This window comes from Oryzias melastigma, linkage group LG13 (assembly GCF_002922805.2).
Source record: "Oryzias melastigma strain HK-1 linkage group LG13, ASM292280v2, whole genome shotgun sequence".
NCBI classification, from domain to species: domain Eukaryota; kingdom Metazoa; phylum Chordata; class Actinopteri; order Beloniformes; family Adrianichthyidae; genus Oryzias; species Oryzias melastigma.
The window spans coordinates 31,531,148-31,549,480 of NC_050524.1; the positions used below are offsets into that span (position 1 = coordinate 31,531,148).

Sequence of the window (18,333 nt, forward strand, 5' to 3'; positions counted from 1 at the left end):
ACGCTTTTCAAATAGATCTGAAGATGACTCGAGAGCGACTTAACATAAACTTGTTTATTTGAAATATAAAGAGACACCTTTCTGAATAAAGATGATTTTGTTTTTAGAAAGATAGCAGGAAAATTGTCATTGTGTCACACTTAGATGTTTTCTTCTTCCTCTCTTAACTTCTTTGGTAGATTTTGAAGGCATGTTCTGCTAAACATAGTGTATCCATGTGGAATGTGACTTTATTTCTGGAAAGCTCTTTCCACCTGTAGAGCACAGCTCCATGTGATGCACATCTGAAGTCCAACAGCCAACATGCAGAGAGGGGTAAAAAAATGGGATTTGGAGAGATCATCGTGTGATTGAGGGAGGGACTAGAAGTGTGCATAATATTTCTTCCTCCGTGGGACTCGCTGTGAGCAGGTACAGCATCTTCCGACCACAGCTCGGCTGTCACGCTCAGCTGGCCAGCGCCTCCACTCCACGAGAAACTTTCCCCGCTGCAGGTAAGTCTTTAAAAAAAAAAGGAAAAAAAGTTTGATTTCAATGACTTTTTGTGTGCTCTGTCAACGCATGCGCTCTCTTTGAAAGCCTTTAAGCGCAGCCTTTTGAAGTTTTCCCGACAGGAATTCGCGCCTTTTCCTTCACTTTTTATATTTCATTTTAAGTGTCTAAAATGTTTATATTTTGCGTCTCAAATATGAGTTTAATGTCAGCTGGAATGCAAGTTTTTGTCAATATTTTTTTCAAATAATAATAAAAAAGAGTTATTTTTAACCAATCCATTAACATTTAAAAGGCACAAGGTGATGCGAGGATAGGAATAGAAATTGCATCCTGATTGGCGGCTGCTTTTTCTCCTAAAACAAGAGCATCCGAATCTTTTTGAACTGCTGAACATCTGCGCGCATTGAGCGCATCTTCCCGCGGTCTGCCAGCAGCTGCCACAACCTAGGAACGCCAAAGTGCTTAACATATGAATGTGAGGAAGATGATGGGACCTGCGTTGCATGCGACTGCCCATATGCACCGGTTTTTTCCTGCAATCCTGCATCTTAGGTTGGAGCCTCTTTTGTCGAGGCTGCCTGTAGTGCACAATGATAAGTGATATCGAAGTGTGTGGGAGAGGAAGAGGAGGAGAGGAAGAGGAAGGAGGGAGTTAGATGAAAGGAGGAGGGGGAAATGGCAGGAGGAGATTTCTAGATGTATTTAGAAGAGATTTTACATTAAATTAGTTCAAAAGTCAAGAAATATTTACTTTAAAAGTGTCAACTTTAAACATATTAAAGCTTAGAGTTTAGTTGATAAAATCGATTATTCGATTTAACCTTAATAGATCAATAAACAATTCATAAAAATATAAATTGATGTAGCACATACATATAAGATAACTTTCATAAGCTTAAACAACTTTCAATATATTACTCTCTGTAAAAAATATATTTTTTCAAATTTATACAAGCTAGAAATAAGCACAAGATAACATCAAACGATTTATAACAATAAAATAAAATGATCTGGAGGATCGGATAGAATTAAGGCTGGGTTGATATAATTAATTAATTGATTTGAATTGATTTAACCCTAACAGGTCAATAATCGATTCATAAAAATAGAGATCGATTTAGCACATAAAGCTAAAGTCTGGTAGCTTGATGCCAACGTTTAATTACATTTCCCATAGGACAGCTAATGCTAACACTCGGTTGACGTAAACATATTTATTTTCTAAACTCTTTCAAGGAAATATTTTTTAAAGGAACCATTTGTTGTCTAAAACACAGTTTTTTTGGGTGATCGCCACCTTGTGGCCAAACTGAAACACCCTAGAGGAGAAGCAGAACAATGTTTACAATGTTAATGATCTAAACATTTTTGTTAGAACTTCTCCTTTTGGGAAACAAGTAACACTGTATGATATTAACAATCTCATTATTTCACTAATACATTTTACAGTATGTGAACTATATCAGAGTAATATATATATCAAATCATATAGTAGAATATTTATGTATTTCTAAAAAAATGTGTCTAAATGTGTAAACTCAAAATTGAATTGAATGGAGAGGATCAAAAGAATGGAAAAAAAATCGGAATCAAGTCGTTTCTGGAAACTATTATCAATACCCAGCCCCATTAAAGCTGATGCTGCAGATTATTGCGCTTCGATTTCTCCAAAACTCCCTTCTCCCTCCTCTCTCACACACACGAATGCTTCGTTTATACAGCACCCCTTGCACACACGGAGTGTAAACAACAAGTGATAGATAGGTCATTCCACCCTGCCTCGACCGTCTGCATCTTGATCCCTTTAGCAGGCCCTGCGTCTCCTGTCCACAGTGTCCGTGATGAGTTACTACATGGATCCAGTTTCTTCCTACCCAGCCCTTCACCCCTGTGACCGCCTGGGCGTAACGGTAAGACCCCCCCTCCCTCCTCGTAAATTATCTGTGTTAAGTCTACCTACCACACGTCTCGCTTTGCAGTGGGAGGTTTGGGTGCTCCACTATTGCAGGAGCGTGCACAGGATCCCCACGTGCCCATTAGTAAATATGGATTCCATCACCTCACAAGAGCAAATTATGACAGATTTTCTTGTTCGGTCCGCTAGCATGATGCTAATGAGTTAGCTATTGGGATGTGCTGTTCTGCTGGATTTCATCAGAAGTTGAGTCTGTTGAATAATATTTTCTGCGTGGCTTTGCACAACTACCTTGCACTTCCTTTAACAAATCTTGCTCAAAATGATCAGATCAGCAGGCTTTCAAAGGAATCCACCCAGAAGTCACTTTTGTTCTGCAGGGACACTTAAGCCTCATTTCCATTGAGCGGTGTGGTACAGTCAGATATTTTGAGTATTTCCATTGTAAAATGGAACCCTTTAAAGTACACATCTGATGAAAATCCTGTTTTTTGAGTTTTTAACATGTCTGTGTGGCATTTTTCTTATAAAGAGAACAAACGTAGTGAGAAATCATTTCGTTTTTGCATTTCCGATGATTTCTCCTGAAGAAATACTCAAAAAGCAATTTAGAGATTAATTGTCTTTAAGTATGACAGAAAAATGTCACAAGAACATATTAAAAACACCCAAACCATGATTTCATCAGTTTGTCTTTAAACCCACCATTATAAAAGAATACTCAGTCTGACTTGGTAGTTGGGGACATTGGGATTCCTGTCAGGTGAGCGTTTGAAGGCCAAGGAGCAGAAAAATAAATGCCTCCATTTGTATGCATAGCACCAGCACATTAGGATAATAGACTGAGGTTACATGCAAATGGCAACCCCTTCCTGGCCTGACAGACAACACAGAAGGAAACAACTCCCTGATCCCTAATTGGCTCAGGTGGCGGGGCTTGCCTTTGAAATAGAGAACACTGTAAAGCAGGACTGCTGGTTCAAAAGGTGAATCTACTGTATGTCACCTCTGTAGCTCCGAATCTACATGGATAATTTCCTAAAAGCAAAAGGTCCTCTGTGTTTTTCTTTTGTTGTATTTGTAATAATGACTTTATCTCAAAGAGGTGACACAGATGGAGGAGTCAAAGCTTCTATTATGTCATAGCACTTTTAACTGGGTCAACATTACAAATAATTGATTTATCAGGAATTATAGAAGGAAATTTCCCTGCCAAACAATCTTTTTATGCAGCTCATTTTGTATTTATTCAATACAGAATGCATTTTTGTATTTATTAAAGATCAATTGATTTTCTGATACACAGCTTTAGGGTTGAGTTGCTGCAATTAAAGCAGGCCCCTGCAAGGACTTGACACAAAACAAATATTTTACAAGCTACAACAACAAAATTATGATAAACAGTGTTGAAATTCCTCTTTAACTATTCTGATCTACAGTTAATTGAAGGTGAGGATGTCGGAACAAGTCCTGGAATGTGTGTAAGAGTGATGATGATGAGAAAAATAAGATGCGAGTTTGATGTTAACTGTCAAATGTTTGTTTATGAGATCAAGTGGTGATGTAAGGGTTTGAGATTTTATTGTTCTGTGCATGAAACAAGTCATTAATCCTTCAGGCTAGAAAAGGATTTTTGATCGAAACACATTTTTAGAGTCTCAAATTCCTAAAATAAGGTAACGTACCGTAGCAAAATGTAATGCAATGTAACATAACATACCAAAATGTTACTTAATGTAAAGTAACAAAATGTAACGTAAAAAATGTAACATTATGTAATATAACATAACATGATGTAATGTAACGTAAATGTAACAAAATGTAATGTAACATAATGTAACATAACAAAATATAACGCAATGTAACAAAATGTAACAGGAAAATGTATCGGAACAAAGCGTAACGTAACAAAATTTCATGTAATAAAAAATAAAATTTAACAAAATGTAACGTAAGAAAACGTAACGTTATGCAATATAACATAACATGATGTAATGTAAATGTAACAAGATATAACGTAACAAAATGTAATGTAACAAAACGTAATGTCACATAATGTAAAGTAACAAAATGTAACTCAATGTAACAAAATGTAAGATAAGAAAATGTAACGTAACAAAACGTAACATAACAAAATTTAATGTAACAAAATGCAACATAAGAAAACGTAACGTTATGTAACATATCATAGCATGATGTAATGTAATGTAAATGTAACAAAATGTAATGTAACATAATGTAACGTAACAAAATATAACGCAATGTAACAAAATGTAACAGGAAAATGTATCGGAACAAAACGTAACGTAACAAAATTTCATGTAATAAAAAATAACATTTAACAAAATGTAACGTAAGAAAACGTAACGTTATGCAATATAACATAACATGTCGGAATGTAAATGTAACAAAATGTAACGTAACAAAATGTAAAGTAACTAAATGTTACGCAATGTAACAAAATGTAAGATAAGAAAATGTAACGTAACAAAATTTAATGTAAGAAAATGCAACGTAAGAAAGCGTAACGTTATGTAATATATCATAGCATGATGTAATGTAATATAAATGTAACAAAATGTAACGTAACATAATGTAACGTAACAAGATGTAACTTAACAAAATGTAATGCAACAAAATGAAATGTAACAAACTGCAACGTAACAAAATGTAACGCAACATAACAAAACATAACGTAACGAAACATGACGCAAAGTAACATAACGTAATGTAACGCATTGTTACTGACCATTTTTCATTATTACAAGTTTAAATGTTCTTGAGCCAGAAAAAAAGACAGACACTTGTGTGTATCTACAATTACAAGTTCAAAAAGAAACATTAGTATGACAAAAACATACACTGTAAAAAGTGAAACATTTGATCAATTAACAAAAGTTTTATTATTTGTTTCATTTAAAATTATTTATCTTCATTAAATTAAAAATTTTGAGTTGATGGTTTACTCATCTAAAAATTTGATTTGATCAAAACTAATGTTGATAAATTATAGCAAATTGCAGAACTTTTGTTAATTTGTCAATGTTTCACTTTTTACAGTGAATGGTGACTTCTAGCCTTATTTGTTGATCAATAAGATGTTGACCTATTTCAGGTTTTTATAGGGAATTAGCAAAAATAAAAACATAAAAAAGGATGTTGTCGTCTTACTTTTGGGAATAGTGATAATATTGGTGACAGGAGAATGGTCAAACTGGTAACCGTGGTAACTCAAATAATCTTTTTAAACTTCAAATGACCTCTATAAAACAACCTAATGTAAAAATACATTTGTTAATGAAAAGCTCCATGAACATTTAGTCAAGAGTCCTCCTGTCAGATGAGACTCAGAGTCTCATTATAATTAACACTTAATGATATTAAAAATAATAAATCAATAAAACCTAAATAAACTGATGTGAGCTTATAAGGTCGACATCTCCCAGCTGCTTCTTTTAACAGTTTAAAGATGATTTGTACACAATTCTACTGATGTTTTCTTTAAATCACAAAATAGCTGAATGGAGATTCATTTACTAAGCAAGCTTTGATGACATCATAAATCTATTCTTCACATGCAACATGACAATATTCTAGAATAAAGGTTTTAAAAAAAGAAGTTGTTGCCAGAAATTGAAGAGTTTAACTTTCTTGGTTGTAAAAGTTGTTTAAGTGTTTATTCAACAAGTTTGTGTCACACCACAGTTTGTTTTCTTGTGTGATCCATTTCATCTTACAAGTTTTTGAACTCTAGTGTGGACCACATTAGTGAACTTTAGTCCTCTTGACAATTTGGGTCTCAGTTTACTCAAGGGTGAACAAAAGAGCAGAAGTGAATTAAAGGGAGCAAATAATGCAATCGATTTATTTTAGGAGTTGCTAAGAAAACAGGCCACAGTGCAAATGTGAAGAAGCAGGACCGTCAGAGGCTTAGAGGGGCAAGTCATTTTTCTTTCTCTGTCTTGACCAGGCATTACTGCTGCCAAGTGAAGACCTTCAGAACTGTGTGATTTTACAGGCAGCTAGGTTAGTTTGAGTCTATATGGTTGACCTCTGAGAGCACCACAAACCAGACCAAGGCATGAGCATTATTAGTACTGTCTAACCTATCTGTATATGAAAGCAACGAAGATTCCTGATACAACATGCCTGGGTCTGAAAAATCTGTTTGATACCAATACTTTGTTTTAAATGTTCATTTTGAAGCATTTGATGAATGAAAAGGAAATACAATCTTCAAAATTCTGAAAACATCAGTCATAAACAAACACAGAAAAACGTTACACCAATAAACATTAGATTTTAAAAATAGTCTTTCTAAAAAAATAACTTCTTTATTTGTATTTGGACCAATTTGATATATTTTAGACAGTTTTATGGATTATTTATTATCAGTGATTTTGTCTACTGGTTTCATCATTCTACTCAAATCAAAGTTTTTTTGTCTGCAAACTTCATCAGTGCATGCAAAGATGCTACAAAATAAAAGATATATGTTAACATTTTTCACATTATAAGGACTTAAAATTCTATTTCTTTATTCAAATCGTTCTGTATCAGGAGCAGATGAAAAAGTGTCGTTTGAAAAGGTTTGTAGCAGTGGTGGAGAAGCTACAACTGGCAGGCCACAAGCTCCCTGCTCCATTATGATGCATCCATTTGCAGAAAAATAGGTCCATGCATGTCTGTCAAAAACGGGCAGACAGCTGGTTCCACGTGGGGCAGGTTTATTAGTTTAGTCAGGAACTAAGCACAGCTAAAAGTCATCAAAGCTTAATCAGAGTCAGACAGGGAGAGGTTAATTACGAGGATGAGATCATCCAAGAAACTAGAGTAGTCAGAGTCCAGGCGAGGGTCAGGGCAGGCGGCAGGCAATCAGAGATAAAGGTACAAGGAAGACCAGGTCCAGATAGAAACGCTCAGCAAGGCAGACAGGGTGGCACAAACAATACTTCACACAGAATGAGGCTCTGTGTGCTGCTTAAGAAGCAGTTGGGTGTTTGTCAGATTGGAGACAGCTGAGCAGCATCCAAGAACTGTACGCTGGGGCTTCTGGGAGATGTAGTGAAGTCAGTACTCTGGAGGTGGCTCCCACCGGTGACCAGAGGGGGAGACAGAGCGCTGACTCCTAACAATGTCTTTGTTTTCCTCGTCCGAGCTGGCATCTGGGTCAAAACTGTGTGGCTGAAAAGCTCCATCATTTTTTGGCATTTTTGTTACACTGGTTGGAACAAAAGGATGATGGGAAATGAGAGAAAGCTTACTCCGCAAAAATAGTCCAGCCCACAACTCAAAGCTGAATTTTTAATGAACTCCTTCTGCTCTGTAGATTTCATGTCCTAAAAAGGCAGATTTTTGGATTTTGGCTAAAAATCGGATAATCATAATTAAAAAAACCATTGGGAATAATTTTCAAATAGATCAAAAGCTAACTGGAGTAGGATTTGGAACTCAGTATTTCCGTTTCTTTTCTTTTTTAAAGTTGATAATTTTAAATTACACTTGTATTATTTGGACTGAACTAAAGTTTTTGTCAAAAGTTGACTAAACTAGCAAACACAATTGCCGTATAAATGTACTCTGGTTACTTTGTTCTCATGTAAAGTCTCACCAAATGTTTTTTTTTTATTTATTTATTTCAAAATAGGCTTACTCTAAAAATGATCAAAACAAATATTGTAGTGCAGGTGTTATCTTTGTTGCTATCACACTGCTATCAGTTCATAATCCATAAATCATCTCCGTGGCTCCTGTTCTGCCTATCTGACATTCCTCCCTTGCTGTCTGACCTGATAGGAGATAGCAGCACTCCATGAAAACCTCACCAAAAACCCTGCGAGTCGGCCCCACGGATCCCCCGGTCACATTAGCAGTCCGTGAAGCTGGATGGCTTCTGATAAATGCTGCTGCAGCTTAACAGGGTCTGCTTATCAGATTGGCAGTTACTCAGTCTGCCAGGCTGTCAGATACACATGTGACATATAACATATGAAAGTCTAGAATTGCTCTTGGCCTTTTTTTCCATTCCAGATAACAGATTGCAGGGGAGAGCAGTGTCTTTGTAAATCTAGGGAAAATATTAGCCAAACTCTTAAAACACTAGATATCGTGTTGCAGTTTGATGAATGGTGGTTTGATGTTCTGACTAATATGTCAGTAGAAAAGACTGCATACATAGTTCAATATGGGACTTTTAGGAAAAATACTGGTTTAAGGCAAAAAATGCCTTAATCTACTTCCAATGAAAGTTGTGATTTGCTAAAGAATGGCCGAGTGGCTATCTTCCTCCCCACTCTCTCTGGTATCCACCCAGAATTTAATATCTCCTTTGGCTCCCCTGTCAAGTGCTGACTTTAGACTTCTCCCCCTTTAGTGCAGACTAATGCTTGAAAATTTCTGTGATAAGCAGAAAGGAAAAAAAATACTGGAGATAAACAGAATGAGCCAAATTTAACAGCAAGGCTTATCTGTATATAAAAAAAAAAACAACAACCAAAAATGTTTTTTTTAATTTAAAGTTATACCATGTACTTGACAGTGATTCATTAATATTAGTAGAAAAAAACCCCTAGTAAAAACATGTTTTCATTTAATAAATAAAACAATAACCAATATTTAAGGTGTATATTATTTTTAGTAAGTTAAGTCATTTAGGATTTCAGCTCTTGACTTCATTACTTTTCAAATAAATGTAAATCAATTGATTCCAGTTTCTCAATGATGTCATCCACTTTTTTTATCATGTCATAATAAAATAGCTTATTAATAATGCTTTTCATTGACTGAGGTTAATTAAATTAAAATATAAGCACATACATTTAACAGTTTTTAAATGTCCCACTCATCAAATAGTGATAAAGAAATTTTAGACTAATTATCCAAATCCTTGTAAATCAGGAGCAGACAAAAAAATGCTTTTGGAAACGATTGTATTTGTTACGTAGAAAATACGCTAAGTGGGCCACAAGCTCCCTGCTCTGCTCCATTCTGTTGCATCCACTCATAGACACCTATCCATTTAGGTTTTCCTTGTCTAAGCTGAATACTGGCTCTAAGCTGCACAGTCAAATAGCTTCAATACTGCTTGCCATTTTTGTTGCACTGGTAATGTTAGATTGGGGTTGATTATAGGCTGTAAGCTAGCGGTAGAGCATGTTAACACAGCGCCTTTAGCTAGCGAAGGTTGGTGGGTGACAGGGTTGTTCTGTGCCAACACCCCCGCCCACATCTCAGGCAAATTTCTGATGAACTCCTGCTGCTCTGCAGGAACCATGTCTTAGAAAACAACAGAAGTTTACATCTTAACTATAAGACCACAGCGTACGTTTTTTACAATATATCAAAGATGATTGGAGTGGAACCTCAATGGAAAATATATTTAGGAGTCTATAGATTTAGCCTGAATTTTAGAAAGGAAAACCCCTAAAAAGCTAGCTGAAAACTGTATGAAATTTAGCTAAATAATAGCAGAAAGCTAGCTGAAAACAGAATGAAATCTAGCTAAATAATGACTGAAAACTAGTTGAAAACTATATGAAAAAAAGCTAAACAATGGCAAAAGCTAGCTGAAAACTGTAAGACATCTATCTAAATAATAGCAAAAAGCTTGCTGAAAAATATATGAAAACAACTTAAATAATGGCAAAAAGCAGAATGAAAAAAGTATTAAATCTAGGAAAGTAATGGCTAAATGTTAGCTGAAAACTGCAAGAAATCTATCTAGATAATGGCAAAAATCTAACTGAAAACTATATGAAAACAAGCTAAATAATGGCAAAAGTTGGCTGAAAATTGTATAAAATCTAGCTAGATATCAACTATAAAAACTAGCTGAAAACTATATGAAATCTATCTAAATGATGGCAAAAAGCTAACTGAAAAATAGCTAAAGGTTTGTCTGAAATCAGGTTGAGTTCAAGCTAAAATTGTCTAAAAAAATTTAGCATAAAATAACTAAAAATCGAATAAATCTCAAGTTGAAAACTGGATACATTTTGCCTGAAACTAGTTGGGAAAAGTGTTTTTACATGTTGAAGAAATTACATTCTCAAGTTACATGGCATGTACTTCATTTCTAAGTAATTCATGTTAGATGAACACATATGTGTTTTTTTGTCTCCAGAGACACAATGGTGGTGTGGCAGTGGGCCCTCAGAACCATCTTTCAGGTGTGGTCCATCCCCAGCAGCAGTTTTACCCCTCACAGCCACTTCTCCCACATGACATACCCCTGCAGGAGGTACCGGATGGACATGACATTTGTCCCACAGGTAAGAAACTGTCTTACCTCAAATACCAGCCACATTTTATGGTTTAGTGAAAAAATGTGACAGAAACCAGCAAAAATGCACATTAATAGAATAAAATAAAACATAAAATGCATTGGCATTTATTTTCATATTTGTTTGTGGAGTGTTCCAACTTAAAATCTGCTGCAAACCTTTAATACCAAATGTACACATTAGTCTCTATAACAGAGGTGCGTTTCTTCATACTTTTCTTGTCTCCACAAAACATGCCACATATGCACAGAAACATTTGGTTTCAACTTGGCTTGTTGCTCTTTATCTGCAGCAGAAGGGATGCTGGTGAGGCTGACCCTGAGGGCAATGCCTTTACCAGAGACCCCCTTGATTTCTCTATCTCTTTGTATCCCTCCTGTTTTTTTTCTGGGGGCAACCACATGTGCTGCCTTTTTGTGTTTCCAACCCTCTGTTTCCACTTTCTCTTTCATTGTTTTTAGATTAGTTCTATTTAAAACTGGAACATTCCTCGCAGTGCATTTCCCTGTGTTTGACTCTGGCCTTTTCTTGTCCTCAAAAGTGATTGATGCTGGTGGACTGGGACACACGCCATGGGAGGAGGGTAGGGTTGCAGGGGGAGCGAGGGCACAAACCTTGTTCCGTCACCTCCCTGAGCTGGATGCTGGGGGCAAGACAGTAGGCCAAAGGGCGGCCATCTTTTTCCCAAGCCTCCAGTTTGGTCCCTGGAGAGGCAGTGGGGGCCTGAGTGAGAAAGTGCGAGTGTGTGCGTATGCAAGTTTGCAACTGCACAAGAGGGAGTAAGAACTTGATGGGATTTGCTGATGTTTGTTGCCAGAGACACACTCCTCTGGAGCCCTCACTTCATTCCTCCCCAGCGCTAAACTGTTGACGTAAACATTGCTGAGTGGAAAAAAATGACCGAGCGCTGACCTTCTTTCCCTCGTTTGTCTCCTAAATTCAAGCCGATTGCAGGTCGAAGAGCATTTCAGACACCTGGAGATGCTGTTAGAGTCATTTAGCTCCTGACAGCGGCAGTGTACAGAGCTGCTGAGGTTTCTGTGCTCCCATGTTACGCCGTTATGAGTTTCAGTTAACCTCAGAAACGGCAGAAGAACCTCTGACAGAGTCTCCACACTCTTGAGCTATTGCTTTGACTCATTTCTCTGAAAATAAGCAGACATCAGCAGAAAAAGTGCTAGTTTTGGAATATGTCAGTATTCTTTCTCAATTTTGCATATGAGTGAAATGGACGTATGAGGGATTTTAAACCACTTCACTGAAACCACCGTTAGTCCACAATGATAGGCAGCATGATGTCTCCCTTTAACCCATTCAGAATTAAGACTTTCATAAAACCAATGTTTTGTGGAAAATTAAAAGTCTTGCACAGAAGCAGTAAATTCAACACTTTTGAAAGATTTAGAAACTAAAAAATAAATGTTTAATTTGTGATCATTTAAACCCCATTAGATTCCATGAAAGACTCACTTCAAAACTGTGTTTTTGGTATTTTTTCTATGTTCTTGTAGCATTTTTCTCATGATGGAGGACATATGTAAAATAATTTCAGACTAAAACCACATTTGTGAGTTTTTCTTTATGCAAATCTTGATGGAGCTGGAGCAGACAAAAATAATAGTTTGAAAAAGCTTGGGTTTGTGATGTAGCAAGAGCCATGAGAAGGCCAAAGTGTCCCTTCCATTTCTGATCCATCCACTTGTAGACAAATAGATTCATTAACATCTTCATTACCGTAGTCTGAGCAGCTATCGGGCTCAAAGCTGTACAGCTGGAAACCTCAGATAATGTTTGCCATTTTTTTGCTAGGCTAATGTTAGTTTGTTATGTGCTACAAGCTAGCGGTAGAAAGTGTGAACAAAGGCATGATAGGAAATTAGCTGTGGCCAACTTCTGCGCCAACAGTCGTGCCCTTAACCCAGAGGTAAATTTCTAATAAACTCCTGGCGCTCTGCAGAAAATATGTAGTAAAAAAAACACACGTTTTTTTTTTTTCTTGCCAAAAACTGCCTGATTGTAATTAAAAGACAATGGGGAAAACTTTTACAGCAGAAACAAAAAGTACAGTAGTTGGAGTGGGACTTTAATCAGAAAATAATTTACAGTATAATCTTTAATGGAAGGATTTTTCCTTTCTTGAGGTTTCTTCTGCTCTGGTATTCACGTTATTTACAATGTAACTCAATTTTTGTGCTTTAAAAATGTTATTGTAGCATTTTTATTTTTTTTGCTGATAGGGGACATGTGTAAAGAAAATTAAGATTAAAACTGTGTTTCTGAGTATTTCTTTATTCAAATTTTTGTGAATCAGCAGCAGATAAAAAACTTCATTTGCCAAAGAGCTTATATGTGACGTAGAAAATACACTGGGCGGGTTACATGCTCTTTGCTCAGCTCTATTCTGATCCATCCACTTGTAGACGACTAGATCCTACCTGTACTTGTCTGAGATGGCTGGAAAGCTTCAATATACCTTAAAAATTTTGTTGCACTGCTAATGTTTGGTTGGACATGTGAGGGGTCCTAAGCTAGCGGGAGAGTGTGTTCTCATTTACTCCTTTAGCTCTTCAGAAACTATGTCTTAGGGCTGGGCTTGATTTATCGATTTCAATCGATTTAATATTATTAGATCATTAATCGATCAATAAAAATATAGATTGATTTAGCACATAGAGCTAAAATCCTCTAGCTTGATGCTAATGTTTAATGGAATTTCCCATAGGACTGCAAATGCTAATGCTCGGTCAACATAAACATTGCTGACTAAATGTATACAAAAAGCAGAATTTTTAAATCTTTATTTTCACAGGCATTAATTTTCCAAATTCTTTTTTGGAAACATTTCTTAAAGTAACCATTTGTGGTCTAAAACAGTTTTTTTACTCATACTTTCTTCTTCTGGATTAAGGTGTAATGCTTTAGGGCAATCGCCACCTAGTGGCCAAACTGAAACACCCTCCAGGAGAAGCAGAACAATGTTTACAATGTTAATGATCTGAACATTTTTGTTAGAGCTTTTGAGAAACAATGTTTTGAATTGAATCGAATCAAATTGAATTGAGTGGCTCGAAAGAATCAGAAAGAAAAATCGGAATCGAATCGGTCTAGGCTCTGGTGAATCGAACCGTTTTTGGCAATTATTATCGATACCCAGCCCTTAATTTTTTTTATTTATTTTTTTTAATTTTGGCTAAAAAATGCACAATTTTTATTTAAAGACCACTGGGAATGCTTTTCCAATAGATCAAAATGTGATCGTAGTGAGTCAGGATAAAGTATAATTTGCCCTACTTTTGTTTTAAGATTTTAATGGTTGTTTTTAAAATGTGTCTGTGTGAGAAAGATAAAGTAAAGAGCAGATGGAGATGTTGGACATAAAAAAAGAAAAAAAAGCGACTGCATGCTTGGCTCTGAGCCTAATGTCACACACTGTGCTTCCTGACAGCAGCCATGCCACAGCGGTGTTTACTCTAACCCGGCTTTACTAGTCACTTGCCAGCACTCACACCCAAAAAGACATGCTGTAAACCCCCTTGATGGAAATTCTTCCATACGTGCGTGCATGGGAAAACGTGCACATCTGTGCAGTCTCACTGAAATCTGTAAAACAGACATCACACACACTCGTGCACGCTCCACCAACATCCTGCAGTGATGCACTCCACGTATTCATTCATTAAATTCACACCCTGCTCTCTGGTGTGTATTGTATTACAGCATCCTTCCATTCACTAAAGCAAACACACACACACACAGTCATGAGTTCACTGGCGATTTAAACATGCACTCCCATTTAGGACACGCAGACGCAGCTGTGATCTGGCACTCAGGGACCATTGGCCTGTGTTTTATTTGATGTGATTTGACAGCTGGACAGTGGGAGGAAGCTGGTGGAATACAGTTGAAGGAGAGAGGACGGATCAGGAAAGTCACAGGACTGCATTAGTGGGAGGAGAGGAAAGGAGGAGGATCTGAGAAGTGGAGTCTCAAGTTGGTCGAAGAGAGAGAAGGGGGGGGGGCTTCGCCTCTGATGAGGGGCACGTCCTCACGGGCGCAGGCCCATTTTTTATTTCTTAAAGTAAACAGGCAGCCTGCTGGGGTCCGGGGGGTTATGGGAAAGGAGGAAACAGTGATGCTAATCAGGCCAGTGCACACTTCCCCCCTCTAACAATATAACAAAACAAGAGTTAAAACACGGAAAAGCCACAGACAACAGTGGAGGAATAGACCACGCAACCGCCATGGTCTGAAGCTGCATGTTAGGATGACAGCGCAGAGACAAAGGTGTTAGTTAATAAACAGAGGAAAGAACTCATTTGTCTCCTTTGGTCAAAAAACTTATTTTTTGTAGGATTACCAAGTATTTTTTTTAAATATAATGAAGAAAACTTTATTTTATGCTGCTGTGTACCAACACAACTCTCTGCCACCGTGAGATGGTGAGGCATCGACAGAATCTTCAAGATTTCATGGCCAGATTTTTTGAAAATCGTTAGCGTGGTCATGAATGTAGACGGTGGCCGTCAGGTGTCCAGAATGGCCCACTTTTTATTTACGCAAGGGTTACCGGCAAGCTGGTTTGCAGTGGCACTTAAATGTGGAGATCATCGACCAAGAGATCACATGTGTCAAAGTCAAGGCCCAGGGACTGATTCCGGCCCTCTGGGAAATTATATCTCATCATTTTTATTTTATTGTTATTAATGGCCCAATGTCATCTTGCGCTTATTTCTAACTTGCATAATTTTGTCAAAATATATTTTGAAACTTATTTAAGGTTTAAGTTGATTTATTCTAGAATTATTATTCCTGCCTGTTTTTATTCATAGTAATGTTAAAAAGTTACATTTTTTAAGTTTTAAAAATTTTGTTTTAGTGTGTTCAATCAACGTTTATCCTGTTCCCACGATTATTTCTGTATTTTTTGGGTAATAACTCCAGAAGATTTTCCATTGCAAACAGCTATAAGTCTTAGACCTAAGAGAAAAAATTTCCTCCCTTTTCCAAACAAAAAAAAAAAATTCCATCCAATCAACCAAATAGTCAATTTCTTAAGCTTCCTCTTTTTATAAGTACAACAAGGTTTTCTTCTTGGCTGTGTTGCGTTATGCTATGTTCCTCTTGGTGTGTGCAGTGACTAATGAGAAACTCCAGTAGGAGTACATGCTGTTCTGAAAGGCACGCAATCACTGACCTGTGATGATGCAAGCGATGCCAGCTCATTGGGAAAGGCAACTCTTTGCTGAACATCAAGAGGGACCTTTTATTGTTTCAGTGATTTAGCAAATCTTGTAATGTTCACTGATTGTTAGCTGTATCAAATGTGTGCTATTACCTGTTATCTATGTATTTATGGAATGATGAGTTCCATCCTGAGGTATTTCATTTGCAAAAAGGAGACTATCTCTATGTAAAGTGCTAAAAAAATGCACACAGCCATCTTGTGTGTTTGCAGACAGATAACTGAGTCCACTTAGAGCCACTTTCCTTTGAGAATCCCTGCCGCCCATAATGCACAGCCCTTATGTATTTAATGAGAAATAAATGTGAACAGCAGCTTGTTGCATTGCCCCTCTCAGCTGTGAGGCAGCAGTCTTTTTTTATTTTTTTTTTTAGAGCGGTCTGCCAATAGGGAGGAGGGAGGCTGAGACGAAGAGAGGGAGGTCTGGGAGGCAAAGAGCCTCGGAGGGGGGGGGTGGGGATAATTGAATTATCTCCACAATAGAGTGATGGGGGGCACGTGGTGCCGCTAATGGAGGAAGAGATGTCCTTTTTAGCGAAGCTAATTGTTCAGAAAAGAGCTGAGCCTTTGTTCGGGGAGGCCCCTGCTACTTTCCCGGTGCACTTACACGTGTGCACGGTTCAGAGCGGCGCGCCCGCAGACACACACGCTTGCCGAATGCTCTCGGGAGGCACTTTGGAATGTGAGGCACACGGAAGAGACTCACATAAGCCCAAACACACACACACACATGGAGGAATCCAGTCCCAAGTCAGCGTCTGATCTCTGCAGGGGTGCGTCCAGCCTGTGGCACCTTCACAAAGAAGCATCCAGCTCAGGCAGGACCGACTGAGCTGCCAGACAGCAGCCACAAGGACCCACTGTTTTACTGTGCCTCTGTCTGCCTCGCCTTCTCTGTGTGTGTCTGTGTCCTCTATAGTAAACCAGTGATAACATGCTAAATGCCGCCTATTCACAAAACATGCCAAATCCATCACATCATACTCTTTTAGTCTAAATGACACTCAGATTTTGTTCACGAAATGTGAAGTAAAAAAAAAAAAAAACTAAATTCCGAACATTTAGAGCAGTCCAAACTCCTGCGACGTGCTGCTTGCGAGGGCACCGACATCAAACATGAATGTCTCTTGACAGCTGCATAGATTGCTCCAAATCGAATAACCTTTCAGTTAACTCTGTGAAAAGTGGCAGGTGCAACGGTTACATCTTAGAATTGTAGACAAGCAGGCGGCGGCAGATGTGCCAGCGAAAGAGGCTCAGCAGCCAGCAGAGAAGAGAGAGAAGGCTGCTTCAGCAGGGGCTGCTATACAATCGCTCAAATGAAAGAAGCCTGCTAACTGTCAAAACCATAGAAACAGATGGAAAAAAAGAAAGACAGAAACCTGACTTATATGAAGTGAAACAAGTGAACTCTTGCACATATGTTGCTGACACGGAATGGCCTTTCTGTGAGACAATTAACCGTCCCTTTGTCTAAAGAGCAAATGATGCAAGAGTTTCAACATTTGGATGCTTATATTTGCTGGTGTTGCGCAAAAACTTTTTTGATTTCAACTTTCTCATCAAAGTGTTTCCTTATTTTGAACTTTCCGTGTACTCAGTGTATTTAAAAAAAAAAATGTTTTCAAAATTGGCGAAGAGAAAATGTGATGTGTACGAAAAAAGCATTTGGCCTTCAACACCTTGATGCCTATTGATGGAAATAAGGATCAAACCACTTTGACTTCTTCAAACTTACCTTAATTTAGCACCTATTTTAAAGTCCCCCTCCGATGAAAATCCTGTTTTTTGAGTTTTTTCCGAGTATTTCACCTTTTTCTCCGCATGCACTAAACCCTCATCTGTTCCTAGTGTCTAGTTCAGGTTCTGGAGAAGAGAAGATGGTATCTTCACATTGACTGCAGTCAAATGAGCCGCCGTTCACATTTCTGTGGTCAAATCAGCATCACTGGATTTTTGGTGTGAGTTTCATCCAATACTTACGGTAGCAGGACTGAGAACGCTGGAAAATCTCCACCAGACTCCACGGAGCTTCTTGATGTGACCACGGAAATGTGAACGGCGGCTCATTTGACCGCAGTTGGAAAGGATTGTAAATCAATGAAAGAGCATTTTGATGTTAGCTTTGATTATTTTATCAAGAACTCTGAGAAACCAATGATTGAATGTATTGATCACAGCAACGTCAATAAACATTGGAGAATTAGCTAAAAGAGTCTTTGGTGAACTGGAAGGAGAAAGAATCAGAATTTGGAGGAAGTTCTGTCCATGAAGATCTTCACTTCCTCGTCCAGCTGACATCCGGATCAGAACCATACGGCTAGACATTACTGATATTACTTGGCGTTTTTATGTAGCAGCGGTGAAGATTTATGCTAGAGAGACACAGAGCTGTCATA

At 37.7% G+C, this 18,333-nt stretch overlaps 1 protein-coding gene across 3 annotated transcripts in view; it reads left to right on the forward strand.

Annotated features, from left to right (window-relative positions):
- Positions 1-243: 243 nt before the first annotated feature.
- Positions 244-18,333, forward strand: part of ets1 (v-ets avian erythroblastosis virus E26 oncogene homolog 1) — a 44,155-nt gene continuing 26,065 nt past the window's right edge. The window contains exons 1-3 of one of the 3 annotated variants that reach the window (XM_036214854.1): positions 244-494; positions 2,304-2,405; positions 10,533-10,680. In XM_036214854.1, coding sequence (XP_036070747.1) covers positions 2,337-2,405; positions 10,533-10,680 — 217 coding nt within the window. In that variant the 5' untranslated portion in view covers positions 244-494; positions 2,304-2,336. The remainder of the gene's footprint in view (positions 495-2,303; positions 2,406-10,532; positions 10,681-18,333) is intronic. The other 2 variants (XM_036214853.1, XM_024277852.2) reach the window with 2 other exon arrangements.